The 15384-nt window shown below is 36.9% G+C and overlaps 1 protein-coding gene across 1 annotated transcript in view; it reads left to right on the top strand.

Annotated features, from left to right (window-relative positions):
- parm1 (prostate androgen-regulated mucin-like protein 1) overlaps nt 1-6467 on the top strand; it is a 41842-nt gene extending 35375 nt beyond the window's left edge. The window contains exons 3-4 of the mRNA XM_018096385.2: nt 1084-1162; nt 4427-6467. Of these exons, the coding sequence (XP_017951874.2) occupies nt 1084-1162; nt 4427-4511 (164 nt within the window). The 3' untranslated portion in view covers nt 4512-6467. The remainder of the gene's footprint in view (nt 1-1083; nt 1163-4426) is intronic.
- The last annotated feature ends 8917 nt before the right edge of the window (nt 6468-15384 follow it).

The raw sequence follows: 15384 nt of genomic DNA, 5'->3' as shown, positions 1-15384 counted from the left end.
AATTTTTAGTAAAGGGGAAAATTTGTTAAAGAGACCAACACAACACAGAACCCCTAATATACCTATCACTGTAATCTGTTCCTTCAAAAAGTATGAATAAATACAAATTTTATATGCTGAAATCCAGCAAAAGAGTTCTTCTCGTTCTCAATCATTTGAAATCCTGGCAGGGGAGGAGGAACTAAAATATTGATGTTACAAATTGTAACAACTTCTCCACAGCTTACAGAAAGCATGCAGGAAACACATAACCCGCAATGCATTGCACTGTGATAATACTTTACTTAATGACATCACATGTGCAGGGAATTGTGGAATTTGCAGGATGCAGACTGAAGGCAGGCTGAGTACAGCCGACTACTACAGTCTAATGAGATTAGACTTTAGCAGCAGCCTCAGTAAAAACATGCTCAGTAAAAACACTTCAAGTGCTCATTCAGGCAGACCTGCATGATACAAATACAAATAAAGAAAAGTTGTGTCTGATTTTTATTGTGTTCTATGCTCTGTGCCCATTCGTTATGTAATTATAGCTTGGCTGGTACCAGTTACCAACAGCTGCCCTTGATGAAGTGCCCTGCGACTGCTGGAGTCCCTCACCCTGACAACCTGTTGACATGCACTTGTGCTGGGACACTGATAAAAGGACATAGTTATAACAGCAAAAAAAATATAATAGAGCAACGATAAAAAGCCAAGACCAGAAGGAAATTTGCTATTAAGTTAAAGGAAATGTTTACCCTTAATAATAGTTTCAGAAAATAAATAATTTTGTCTGCTTAAACAATACTGACAATGTGGTTTCATTAACACAAATGTAGCATTTTTAATATATGAACTAAAAGCTGCACATCCCCTTTTGTAGACATTGTTCTGTACTTGTTCTCCATTCAAGTATATTGTTTGTTCTTTTTTTCTGAAGTCCCTGACCCTGACAAAATTCTAAAAGATTTTATAGAAATTATGTTTTAGATTATTTTTTCAAAAATTTTTTTCAAAATGTTGGCATGTATCATATTGAAATGTTTAATGACATTTTAAGACATTTATTTTGATGTCACATTTTTTCTTTATTCTTTGCAGGTAGTGTTGCTGCCATAACAATAATTGTAATTTTATTGGTCTTGTTGGTGTTTGGAGGAGCAGCCTTTTGGAAAATAAGGTGAGTGGAGAATGTTTCTGCTATTTTTTAGGGGAGGCAAAAACTGAAATGAAGAATTCACTGAAATGTGTGTGTATATATGTAATAGATACAGTAGTACAGTAGTACATCATACTGTCTCTATTGTAATGTCAGTGATTCATAAACCTCCAAACTGACTGATGTCACTAATGTTATGAAATTCTGTATACCTTGACTCTCTAACAACCATAAGGAAAGATGGCAAATTGAAATTGTGGATTAGTGCCCAGCCTCTTTTGGTACTCCCCTAATCCATTTTTCTGTTTTCCCTCATGACTCCTACCCAAAGTATTTCTCTTACAGATCATTCTTTGCCTTAGTTCTTTATTGTTCCTGCTACATTTGCCTTTCACCTCCTCCTGTATATCTCATTTTCATTTTCCAACCCCTATCCTTTTTCCAACCCACTCTACAGTTGACAGATTACCATCTGCCCTGCTTGGCACATCTTTATTGTGCTAAGAGGAGATGTCACATGGAAACTTTTATTTAAAAAAAAAATTGCACAGAAAAAAACACATGCACTTTGTTATTTGAGGAAAAAAAGCCATATTTCAAAGGTAAAGGGCATTTGCAAAAAGAATCTAAAAGGAACTAATTTGGTTCACTTAAGTTCACAAAAGAACAAACTCATCTGCTATTTCCTCAGAATATTCTAGTGATCACTTTTGAGACGAGTGTTGCAAACTATTATTAGACGCCTTCGGAATCCGGACAGAGGAACTGGTGTATGCTATTTTATGTCTGTCTAGACAAAATATATTTAAGCTAAAAGAATAGATACATTTCACATTATATTATGAAATATTACTGCATTATTAAAGAATGTAGTTAATAATGTATGCAAATCATATGATATATTATAAATATGTATTAATGCAAATCATATGATATATTATAAATATGTATTAATGACATACAATCTAAGCATTCAAAATTGTCTGGATTTGTAGAATGACGCTAATGTCCGGGGGTGGCGTGCTGTCCACAGGACACATGGGAGCTGGGGGGTTGAGTATGGGCCACATAGAAATCCAACCTGTTCACTGTGGGGTGGTGTGGTTTCACAACTGGTGTGGGTTGAGTTGGCACTGCATGGAAACCCAACCTATTTACTGGTAATCTGTGTAAAACTGGCTTTACTTTTGTGCTGTTGCTGTTTTTGCATTATTTAATGTTTTGTTCAGCAGATCTGGAGTTTGGCATTTGGTATTTAAAGGAAAACTATACCCCCATAATGAATACTTAACCAAGAGATGATTTATATTATGTTAAGTGACCTGTTAAAGAATCTCGTCAAACTGGAATATATATATATATATATTTAGTGATGGGCTGTGTGCTTCCTTAGAGATCACATGACCAGATGCAGCTCTAACTGTAACAGGATGAAGTGTGGAAGTAAAATGGCCTAGCATGTATGTGTGCCTTGGCTTGTTTGTGTGCACTGTGAATTCCATGATCCCGGAACTTAATTCTTTGTATGCCAATTTTCTATGTAGGCATACCCAATAACACATACTACTAAAAAAAGTATTTTTATCAATATGCTTTATTTAGATGAAGCAGGGTTTTATATATAAGCATGTTTATGCAATATATTTTTTAGTGATGCACCAAACCCACTTTTTTGGGTTCGGCTGAACCTCTGAACCCACCCAGCAGGATTCGGCCGAATCCCGAACCAAATCCGAATCCTTATTAGCATATGCTGATTAGGATCAGGGTTAAAAATCGCCACACGCACACACGAAAAAAATAATAATCTAATTAGCATATGCTAATGTATGCTAATTCCGTTCGGCCGGGACCGCAGATCCGGCCGAAACCGAATCCTTAAAAAAATGCTGGGATTCGGTGCATTCCTAATATTTTTAACGAGACTGACTTTTTGGGGGTTATAGTTTTCCTTTAAACTGACAGGCAGCCATGCAATGGGTTAAATAGTAGGGAGGAGAGCGTGCCCAAACAGCAACATAAGTAATAAAAATGTAACAAAAAGTCACAGCATGAATCTGCTCTCTGGTTGGTGCATCTGACCCCAGTTATAATTTCAAATTAAAGAAAAAGAAAATTAATCACGTAATGCAAAAGCCGTAAAAACAGAAATAATGTCTCAGTATATGGTTGTTAACTTTGAGACTGGTCATGTTAAGAGAGATTTGAAAAACGGTTGATCAGAGCAAGCGGCTGCTTATCAAAAATAATGTGTTTGGTGGAGTGTGGGCGTAGCTCACTTTGCAAATTCCCAGAAATTACAGTTTCTGTAATATCAGTTTTAATTTTTTTCATAGCACTAACCACTGTAGGCATTACTAAATATATCTGCCAGTGCCATATTAGTTTGTGAGTTTTTCTAAATTAATTTCCACTTTATTTTTGTAGCCACAACAATTAGCTGCTACAAGTAGCTGCACGTGTCTTCACCCTAAAATGTAACTGGGAAAGAGTAGCCCTATAAATAATAACTGTCTTGAGGCAAAGACACAAAGAGATACTTGAAGCAACTACTTGTCACGGCTACAAAAATAGACAATGCTGATCATTTCCTGAAAATTGTCTCTATCTGTGTTTTAGCAGAGGCAATTCTCAGTATTGTCTAAGACAAGGTATTTTCTGACATTTTGTAGCTGTGACAAGTAGCTGCTACTATGTAGCTCCGTATGTCTTCACCCTTGACTAGATACATGTGCCTATATCAGTGCTGTGATAGTTGAATGACATGCAGTTAAATAGCATGTAAAGGTGGGCATACATTGGCAGATTTAAGGCTGCCGAGTCCTTTAGACCGATTTGGCAGCTTATCTGCCACTGTATGCCCCCCGGCAGGCCACTCATCGATATCCGGGCAAAATCTGCCCGGCGTCAATTGGGCAGGTTCGATTTTCTCATTGGATCAGAGGCCGCATCAGCTCATTAATTGGTCCGACAGCTCCTATACCTGTCGATGTAATTCGATCACTTGGCCCTAGGTAGCCTGATATAACCCACTACAGTGATATGGGCATATTGGGGCATATCGGGAGCAAAGCCACTCGTTTGGTGACCGCGCCAAACATGGATCTTAATGTGTATGGCCACCCTTAGAACACCTGCCCCCACCCATGTACTGCCCTTTTCTCATATAAGTTGTGTATCTGTCAATTTTTTTGTGCCTGATTGTAAATATACAATAATGCTGTAATTCTGCTGAAGAACAGGTAAAATATCTTTTTTGAACACAAAATTTACTTTATTTTGTAGGCATTCATCCTACGGAAGACTACTAGAAGAACAAGATTATGGCTCCTTGGGAAACTACAACAATCCTCTTTATGATGACTCCTAAAATCATGGACCCTGCCCATATATGCCACATGTTGTTTGTATTGTTTTTCTGAACACAACAAAAAAAAAACAGCTTGGATTTTTTTCCATTTAAATATTCATACCAGTGAAATGCCTTCTTTGCTTAATACCTTCTGTGCAACGAACAAAACAACAAGTATTAACTGCAATTTAACAAAAAGGTTCTGTAATAAAACAGGAGCTAATTATAACTGCAAAGTACTGGTCCAAAATCCCAATAGCTTTACTTTGGTCCTTTTTATTAGTGTACACAAATGAAATTCAATCTCTGTTTATTGAAATAATTATTACAAAATGTATCATCTACAGATCACCGACAAAAGAATTGTATTTATTAATGTCTTTAGATGCAAGAGACATCTTTTTTGCACTAGAATGTACACAATACTTATGTAAATGTATGCGTGTTTCCCAAAGGGTATACAGCCCAACTCCAGATCCAGGATGTCTAACTGGAAGCCCAAGGACCACATATGGCCCTCCAAGGATTTTTATGGTTCTAGCCTTTAAGGCCACAGACTTTTTAGTACAAAATTAATATTTTAAATAGTAACTGGCCCACACGTGAATTATTGCTCCTTTTACATGGAAGTTGCTGGACATCACTGGTATATTATATAAATGTTCTCTGATGCAAAGTAAGATATATGCATTAAACTGTGGGTTTAGAAATGAAGTGCAAAGTGCAAACCACTCCAGTGATTTCTTAGAAGTATTTCTTTTATATAATAAATATGGGGCAAAATTAATGGGACCTTGTGTTTTATATATGCAGATCAGATTTCCTTCTTTTTATATACCCATAGTATTTATGGTGATGAAAATATAAAATTACTCTTTCTACTGGGTAAGTATAAATACTCCCCTTGAGCAATATTTGATAAATAAAATATGTATCGCTCTATAACTCCCACAGTTTTACCCCATACCTGACAACAACAGCAGTGGGTCATTTTTGTAAAATTTGGGCCTAGATTTAATTCAATGGTAAAAACCTTTCTTCAATTCAAATCCTGATTTCCCTTTAAATGTCAATGGAGTTTTCACATGATGAGAAATTAGATGTTTTTCCCATTGAACTGAATCTGGCCTTTAGTTTTCTCAAATGTTAAAGTAGGTAGGTGAACTAATCACAGTATTTACATCAGTGGAAAAGTGTGTAATTTTCATACATAGCCATGACACATGGGGAAAATATTACCATTTGGGAACATACAGAGCCAGCGCTTACTTAGATATTGGTATAGACTAGACTCTAAAAGCAATAGAAAACCATTCCCCCCAGTGCATAAAGACATACGTTTTTAAAATAATGAATTTGGTCAAAAGTTCCTGGGAAAAATGAAGTATCTGTAAAAAAAATTTGACTCCACTTTGTTTTTATATCTTTGATCTTATTATCTTATTTGATATTGTTATCTCAAAAATCCTGTGGCACCTTATGCCTATCCCTAAACTGTCAAGGGCCAGGGCCTGTCTTTTTTTTATAATGTTTTTTTCATGTCATGGTATCATTACTGCCACAAATTTCATTTTTACAGTGTATTTGTGATTGGTACCAATTGCACCACCCTAATGTAATTTATATTATTAAAAAAAAAAAACAGCTTATATCTTTGCAATTTTGTGCAGTTTCCCTGCCTGCATAACTGCTGGAATTAAGGTTTGAAAAATATAACACAATGTAAGATATAAGGTAAGCTTGTGATCCTCTTGGAAATCCCTATAGGTACTCTGTGCAGCTGGAGAACTAAACATTAAAAAGTAATATGGGTAAAATGCCATATTTTATATACTGAACTTATTGCACTAGCCTAAAGGTTCAGTATCTCTAAAAAAAGTAATGTTCAAGGCCTTTAAAGTTGGCACAGGAGCTCCCCATCTTGGATTTTGTTAGGAGTGTCAGCTTTGAGCAATTGTTGAGAAGCAAATCATTGGTCTGTCAAATAAGTTGATTCTATAGGACTAAAGTAAAATTTTAAATGAATTAAGATGGACTAATAATCTGTATTCATTAATAGGGATGCACCGAATCCACTTTTTTGGATTCGGCCGAACCCCCAAATGATTCAGCTGAATACCAAACTGAATCTGAATCCTAATTAGCATATGCTAATTAGGTTTTGGAAGGGTTAAATCTGGAAAAATGGGAAAAATTTTATGTGACAAAAAGTCACATGATTTTTAGGATTTGGATTCGGTTCAGCCAGAGGCGTGGATTCGGCCGAATTCTGACAAAAAAAGCCAGAATCTGGCCAAGTCCCAAACTGAATCCTGGATTTGGTGCATCCGTATTAATCAACCTTATATGGTGACATTTATATTCCATATATACAGTAGATTGTGCGTCAGTCCCTAAGCTCAGTAACTGACAGCAGCACAGAGCATGTGCAGTGAATCAGCAGAAAAAAAGATGGGGAGCTACTGAGGGCATCTTTGAAGGCACAGATCTTCCCTGCTAAAGGGCTGTGGTTGCCTTGGGCTGGTACAGAAGCCCAAAACATAATGTACAACATTTCTAGCCTACTACTTAGTTAAGCTTTAGTTCTCCTTTAAGATTTGCCCCAAACTGTCTGAAAGCTGGGAAGAAGAGGGTGCAGCAATTAAATGTATGGAGCTGTAAAGTACAATCCTGCTTTATAAATAAAGTATTCATTTTTTTAAGTTACTTATAACATTTTTTTCTTTCGGTGCTGCAGACTTTGTTTTGCTTAGATAAATGATAAAACAGAGAAAGAGCCGGACTAATTTCCCCCTTTCTGTGGCTATTTTTATAACCTAATAAGGAAATATAGTTGACAAAGACAAATGACTATAACCCATTTGCAACCTTTACACAGTCTTAGCATGATAAAGTGGGTGACAGTATTAATGCTTCAAAAACTTGGGAATCCTAACCAAAGATTACCAGTTCATTACAAGGACTGATTTGTTCTTATGCCTTTAACCATGGTGGTACTACATACTGACTATCCTGCACTTTCCTATGCTTCTCTTGACTGGTTGCTAAGCATTTTCTTTGCCATTTATTGTTACCATCTGCAAACTTTGCACATTGTATATAATTCAAGCAAAGACTATGTAAGTCCAGCAAACAGTGAACATTTTGAAAATAAGTTACTATATAAGTGTATCTTGGACCATACCTTACATTAAGGTTTTTGTTTTGGGTTTTTTTTTTGAAGTGCAAGGATGATCTGCATCAGTGTCTCTCTAGTATTTTCTGAGCAAAGAATATTGCTCTTACCTCTTGGAAGAGGAAAACAAACTTGGGACTGCACGTATGTGTTTGTGGTTCACTAGTCAGGGCCAAAACTATGTTACTAGTTAATTCAATGTTAGGCATAGGAAGATTATTATGTTTTTAATCATTTGTATTAGTGATTGATGTTTTCCAGCTACACATATATTTTCCCTAATTATGGAGATGAATATGAAGATCAAATCATATGCCAACTAAAAGAACACTTGTTTTTAAAGGCACAAGCTCAGGTCTAAAAATAATATGTTTGGTCCTGCTCATGGAAACAATTGTAATGAATATTTAAAAATAAAGAAATAACTGAAATCAGTTGAAATGTTTGATAATTCAAGCAAATAAACTGTGAAGGCTTTTGATTAACACTTTTTTTTCTCATTTGTCTGCTTGGCCTCCAGTAGGAAAATAATGTACTGGGATAGGTTTGAAAAATCAGATAGAGAGGAAATGATGGATACTAAAATTAAGGGGCTGATTTACTAAAATTCGTTTTTTTCTGGCCATTTAAACCCGACATGGTATAAATTTAAATTAAACTTGATCATTGTAGTATTTATAAAATGTCACAATAATGCTTGAATCGTTTGTGCGAAAATTTTGAGTTTTCTTCCAAAATCATGAATTTTTTAAGCCAAAAGCATTGTTAATATTTGAAAAATTCGAGTTTAAAAGGATGTTTGTTTCTGTGAATCCTCTTTATTTTTCCCAAACAGGAATTGCTCCACAAGCCATTTTAGGAGCATTGGAACTCATTCTTGGAAAACAATTTAAAGTGTCACTTAAAACTGGGTGAAAATAAAAACAATGATGAGATTAACTTCCCCTTGAAAATGTGTCAAGGACAGGCCGCCACTGACTATACTAGGCCTCTATAGGACTCAATGGTACTTGACAGATCAAACCTGCTGAATTTTTTTTTGCCAAAAAAAGTTAACTAAACGTTAATGTTCCCCTAAATGTCTCATATAATATATGGAAAAATCAAATGTTATAGGTTATAGATTCCTTACCTGCAGAGGTCTATACAATGAACATATAGATTACATACTTAGCGGGAAAGAAGGTCCTGCTCAACTGAGCTTGCAATCAAAAAGTTTATAATTAATAAGATTCCCTAACTGTAACAACTAGTAGATTCATTTGTACATAATTGCCCTAAGTCAAAAAATGTGATCACAGTTGTTGATCTGAAAACACACATTAAAGGAAAAAATCTTTGCTCAAAACTCTTGCTTTCTCTGAACCTTTAAAAAAAAAAAAAACACTTAAAGAATCTAAATAATTCTGTACAAAACTGCAATGCTCTATTTGCATAATCGCTCTCATAGAATGTTCCATTCTCAAATAAAGAGTGCTTGCCATTGTAACGGCGGAGCGTTTCTGATTACATAAAGATGACAGCTGTCTGAAGGGCCAAAAGATAAAATGTTTGCTGCAATTTCAGCAAACAATAGGGCTCCATTGCCTGACTCATCTTGTCATTTCTCTTTATAATATATTTTCTCTACATAAATATTAATTTGCCATTGTATTTGGGTTTCATTTTCTACAGTGGGGGCTGAAATTATATCAGTGCCTGCTGAGTGCTATTATTGATTTTTATTTACAATAATGTGGCATGATGGGATTCTTTTATGTTGCTCAAGTTAGAAATAATGGTGTAAAAGACAAGCAGTATCAAATTCAATTTTTCACCAAAATACCAGTTATTTAATTACACACATCAATCTGTAACGTTACTTCTGTGTGCCTCATAGCAAGCTAATTGCTTCTATTAATTGTAGACGCTCAAATCAAAAACCTAAGACTCTTTATGACACAATTTTTCTTATAGTTTTTGCTAGGAATGCTACCTAGCCAGTATTTTACTGGCCCATCCAGTAAAAATTAGGCTTTATACCATTAATAATAATAGTAAAAACAGGAGCAAATGTGTGGCTATAAAAGAAATAGCAGGGACAGTATTGTTTCTTTAAGTAGTATTATTAGTAGTAATATTAAGTTTGTTAGTTTTACTATCAGGAGTAGAGGCAGGAAGTCCTGTCAGGAACCATGGCGATAGGGAACCCAGAGATACCATCAGTCTGAATGCAGTCTGACTGCAAAAACATTGGAATGGGTGTTTTGAGAGTAAAGGGGTGTAACCAGACAGCTTGCGCTATAAGAAAGCACTGTTTTTTATTAAGGCCCTATTTTACCTACCGAGGGGGGCGATGGGTGTGACCCTGCTAACTTAGTACTTTAGACTCTGACCTACTGCATACAACAATGCCCAAAATGTGTGAAATATTTTAATTCTCCTGAAATATGAATATGCAACCTAGAGGCAGATTAGGATGTGTATTCAGCCAAATGGGAAAGAGAATTTGATATTTGGTCAAATACAAAAATGATGGGCATCCATACAACTTACTCCCACTCCAATAACTCCAATAACTTGCTTTTGTTGGTCAAAAGGTTTCCTTATTATCTGTATCCTTATTTGCCTGCAATGATTATTACTGCTCTTTTGCGCATAGACCTTAAATGTGAATTAGAATACAAACATAGGACTGGATTTTACACCCACCAAAACTGTTTTTAAAGAACAACAAGATCTAAAAAAAGGTCTGCGGATCATGTTATGAAATTATTTTCCTTTAAGAAGTGAGATTAGGGCTCCCAGAAATCATATTTTAAGACAGAAAAAAACAGCAAACGATTACTCATTTAATCCCTTTCTGTTCCTTAAAATGTTACAGTTGACGGTTTCTGAGCTTCTGGCTGAATGTGAAATTTACTGCCGAATGCGAGGGAACTTAAAATAAAAGCTTATCTCACACTGTATCAAATAATAACACATCCTTGTAAATTACTGCAAAGCCTAATCCCCTGTGAGGGATTCTGAACAAGTAGGATCATGAGCCGCCATAAATCACAAGCAAATTTATGGACATATTAACCTATGGAGCAAATGTGCCTCTGCATTGAAAGAGACTATTGATAAATAGCGTAGGTTAGAGGAGGTTATTTATTTCCGAAATGATTTTTCAGAATAAGTGTCTTTGTGATTTTCGTTTGTTTCAAATTGTTCTAGTATAAATAACATATAAATAACAATTGTCTTTAGTTTAAGGGTAAAGGCACACAAGGCGTTTCCAATGGGTGGAAAGCACCCAAAAAACCTGAGCCTTGCAGGACCTTGGAATCGATGTGTTCAAAAACTGCTTGAAATGCTTGTTTGCACATTTTCTCACAATGACAAGATTGACTGGCAACAAAAAGCCCAATCTGCAATTATCCTAAAGGTTGGTTGTATTTGGAGGTTTCCAGAACCTAAACTCCAAAGTCTAAATACCATGCTGACTAACAAGGATAGTTCCTCCTCCCAAAAAAAGACCACAAAACAGCCTCCTCCGCTTCTTCCATAGTGCATAAACTCTAATCAAACTGTAATATAACTTGACTTTCTCTCAAAGGGCTGAATTCAGTCAGTCAAACTTGATAATAGTTTGTGCTCCCTCTGATTTAATGTCATTCCTGACTCCTGAAACATGTAATAATTTCATCCTAGAAGTATTGGGTCAAACCAGGTATACCTTCAAAATTGGTAACATTTTATCTGACTTTTTTTGACCTTTAAAATTGGATACATACTTATGCTGTAAGTAAATTCCATTGCATTACTCAGTGCTGCTCAAATATGGTAAGGTTACAGATCATGTAAAAAATCAGGGACTTATATAGAAAAACCAGGTAGAAGGGAGATGTTAAGTGCATTAAAGTGCAGCTCCACTATTTGCATTTATTTGACATGCCCTTATTTTTCATGTGGTAACTTTAGATTATGGCCAGTGACATACATCATAGTCCATACACTCATAAGCTGATTTCATATAAGCTATGCAGCATGTCTATATTATTCTGTAGGTGTCCATTGTAAATGGGATAATTTGGTTGCTCTAGCTGAGAAGCCCCTGGTATTTTTTACCCGTGAGCAACATTTAAATGTAAAAAATGTTGGGGAGCAACGCAAGCATAAAAAAATTTCCTAGGGGATGACCAATAAGGGCTGTGATTGGTTATTTGAAAGCCCAATGACGATGGCAGACTGCAAGAGGCTCTGCTTGACAGTACACATGGTCTTTATGCCTCCAAATCTTGTCTTCAAGTCAGAAATTAAAAAATGAAAAAGATAAGTGTAGCTTTCTATCGATCTACAGAGATACTGTAAGGTAGAAGTCAGGCACAACCCAAATATATTGCTATTGAGATACAGGACTTCCTGTCTAGTAAGGGCAAAGACACACAGCGCTACCAGTAGCAGCTACTTGTCACAGCTACACTGTCACTCGCCTTGATAAAGCCTTAGCGAAACGCGCGTCGGCGTTCGCACCCTAGATCTGTGCAATTCTGTGCTGAGGTAATAGAAATTGGGTAGTAAGCACAGTAGATTTTGTAATATGGGAATTCGGAATTGGGGGGTAGTTAATTTAATTTGACTCTACCAGAAGCGGTCGTTTTGTTGCGTGTACCTAATTAGTGACTTGATGCCGAGGTACTGACTGGTAATAGTAGGCACAAGTTCTATTTCTCGCACAGTAGATTTTGCAAAGTGGAAATCCGGAATTGGGGGGTAGTCATTTTTTTACTTTATCAGAAGTGATCGGTTCGCTGTATGTATGTAGATATGGATAGTGACTTGATGCCGAGGTACTGATTGGTAATAGTAGGCACAAGCTCTACCTCTCATATAGCAGATTTTGCAATGTGGAAATCCGGAATTGGGGGGTAACTATTTTGACTCTACCAGTAGCGTTCGCTGTGTGTATGTAGTTTCTAACAGTAACTTGATGCCAAGGTATTGATTGGTAATAGTAGGCACAAGTTCCATCTCGCAGTTTCGCTGTTGAATGAGAGTAATGACATGGGGGGCTATCGAATGTGACTCTACCAGAAACGATCGGTGTGTATTGTACATTTAGCTAAATTAACGGTAACTTGATGCCGAGGTACTGATTGGTAATAGTAGGCACAAGTTCTATCTCGCAGCCGCGGTGCGTGATTTGACGGTAATGACATGGGATGATGTTGGCAGCAAGTAACGGCAACGGTAAAGGGCCATTATTGAGATTCTAATCAGCTGCTGAGGTAGACAAATAGAGGTAATAGGTGTTATCTCGATTCTGGGGCCTATAATAGGTAATTGTGAATTGGCGAAGCCTGATGAATTGATCGAAAGCAGTGTTGCTATTGTTGGGCCACTGGTGACGGGCAGACCTCGTGCCGAGAGATAGAACCTAAGGTAGTGGGCACGAGCACAATCCTGACCCTGGAGTCTGCTGAGGGTAATTGCCAAATGTGTATACCTAGTGCCGTGAAGGCAGGTACATTCTCTTCCGACTGATAATATAAGGCCAAATTGTTGGGCTAACGAGATAATTGAGTTTTCCCTATGCAGAGGGAACATCATGATAAACACGCACAGGTTTTAGGCTAACAGCCTTGTTCATGAATATAGTATAACATACCTCATATTACCTCCAAGTACGGAGGTGTGCAATCCCCTAATATAAATTCCGTGTAGGAAATTCAAGTGCATAAAGGAATTGTCAAAAACACACACTGAGAAAATCTCTTCCGGCGGATACAAACGATCGTTACATGTGATGGTAGGAAATCATCCGAATAATTGTTGACATTAGTCGTATTGTAACGGTTTTGTAGTTGCAAGTCCGAATGCCAGATAGACTTTGCGATCTGCAGTGCAATAGTAGAATGTATAAGTGCTGTTCTAAGAAATGAGTGCACTATTATACACTTACCTGGAGTCCTAGTACGAAGGATCCAACAGAGTCAATAAAGATCCTTTTTACACATAACACTCTGGGGCTGATTTACTTACCCACGAACGGGTCGAATGGAGTCCGATTGCGTTTTTTTCGTAATGATCGGTATTTTGCGATTTTTTCGTATGTTTTGCGATTTTTTCGGATTCTTTACGAATTTTTCGTTACCAATACGATTTTTGCGTAAAAACGCGGGTTTTCCTATCCATTACGAAAGTTGCGTAAAAAGTTGCGCATTTTTCGTAGCGTTAAAACTTACGCGAAAAGTTGCGCATTTTTCGTAGCGTTAAGTTTTAATGCTACGAAAAATGCGCAACTGGTCGCGTAAGTTTTAACGCTACGAAAAATGCGCAACTTTTTACGCAACTTTCGTAATGGATACGAAAAACTCGCGTTTTTACGCAAAAATCGTATTGGTAACGAAAAATTCGTAAAGAATCCGAAAAAATCGCAAAACATACGAAAAAGTCGCAAAATGTTCGTTTTCAAGTCGGAACTTTTCCAATTCGGGTCGGATTCGTGGGTTAGTAAATCAGCCCCCTAGGGTGTTTTCTTTTATATTTTAAATTTTTCCTTTCTTTTTTTGCTCTATCTATTTTAATCCAAAGGTTTTAGTTGATTATTGGAATTAAAGGTTATATTTTATAAATGTACAGGTGTGCCAAAAATTGTGTCTTTTTCGTCTTTGTTGCATACAGCTACAAAAATGGCCAATGTGATTTAGCAGAGGCAATTCTCAGTATTGTCTATGGCAGGGTATTTTCTAGCATTTTGTAGCCATGACAAGTAGCTGCTACTAAGTAGCTCTGTGTGTCTTCGCCCTAAGGCTGATGTCCCATGGAGAGATTTAGTCACCCGCGATAGATCTCTACTACTGCAGGTGACATCTCTCCAAAATGCGTTTCCACAAGCCAATACAAACCACTGGCGGAAAGGCCTATGTGTCGTTTCTTTTCAGCTTTTCGAAGTTGCACTAAGTTGCGTACAGAGGGAAAATTTGCCATTTCCCAAACGATTCATATTGTTGCTGGTGGAAAGGCATTTTGAAGAGATTAGATGCCCGCTGTAGCAGAGATCTATCACGGGACATGGGACATCAGCCTTAAGTGTCAAATAAAGTAAACTGCTAAAATATTATGAAGCTTATATTGTGCAAAGGAAAAAAAATAATTAAGTTGGCAAGGAGCAGGCAAGTTTTTAGGCTGCCCCACGACCTATTTGGATAATGGTCGTCTCCTTGATCAGGCAGGCCTAAAAAAATTTTTGATCGGGCACCATATTAGCTGTATGTTAATGCTGAATCGCCAGATAGAGGTAGAATTCAATTGTTTCTACAATTGACAACCCAGCTCTTAAAGGAATACACATCAGTTAATAGAGCTTCTCCAGCAGAATCCTGATTAAAATCCATTTTTCAAAAACACCAATATGGCATAACAGGGAGATTGATGTATATATTGCTGTTGTCGAACTACTTCTCCCAGCAGCCAGGGTACTTAAGGGAAAACTCCCATAGTGTAGCACCAATAATATAATTAAAAGGCTTTAAAATCCTGGTACCAGTTAGCAGGTAATGTGAGTAAAGGGTATCAGGTAAGGGTCCACCACAGCGCTTACCCTCCTGCCTACTCACAAATACGACGTTTAGGGTTGCTTTTCATGAGGCAACTTAATCCCTCAGCATTTCAGCAATGGCAGCCCATTCAATTGATGTGTGAAAAAAGCAATGTCAAAGGAGAATCAAAGAAGAAGATGCTGACTGCTCC

The sequence above is a fragment of the Xenopus tropicalis genome, chromosome 1 (assembly GCF_000004195.4).
Source record: "Xenopus tropicalis strain Nigerian chromosome 1, UCB_Xtro_10.0, whole genome shotgun sequence".
Classification (NCBI taxonomy): Eukaryota; Metazoa; Chordata; class Amphibia; order Anura; family Pipidae; genus Xenopus; species Xenopus tropicalis.
Note: the sequence above shows the minus strand (reverse complement) of the source record. Positions and strands in the feature narration are given on the sequence as shown.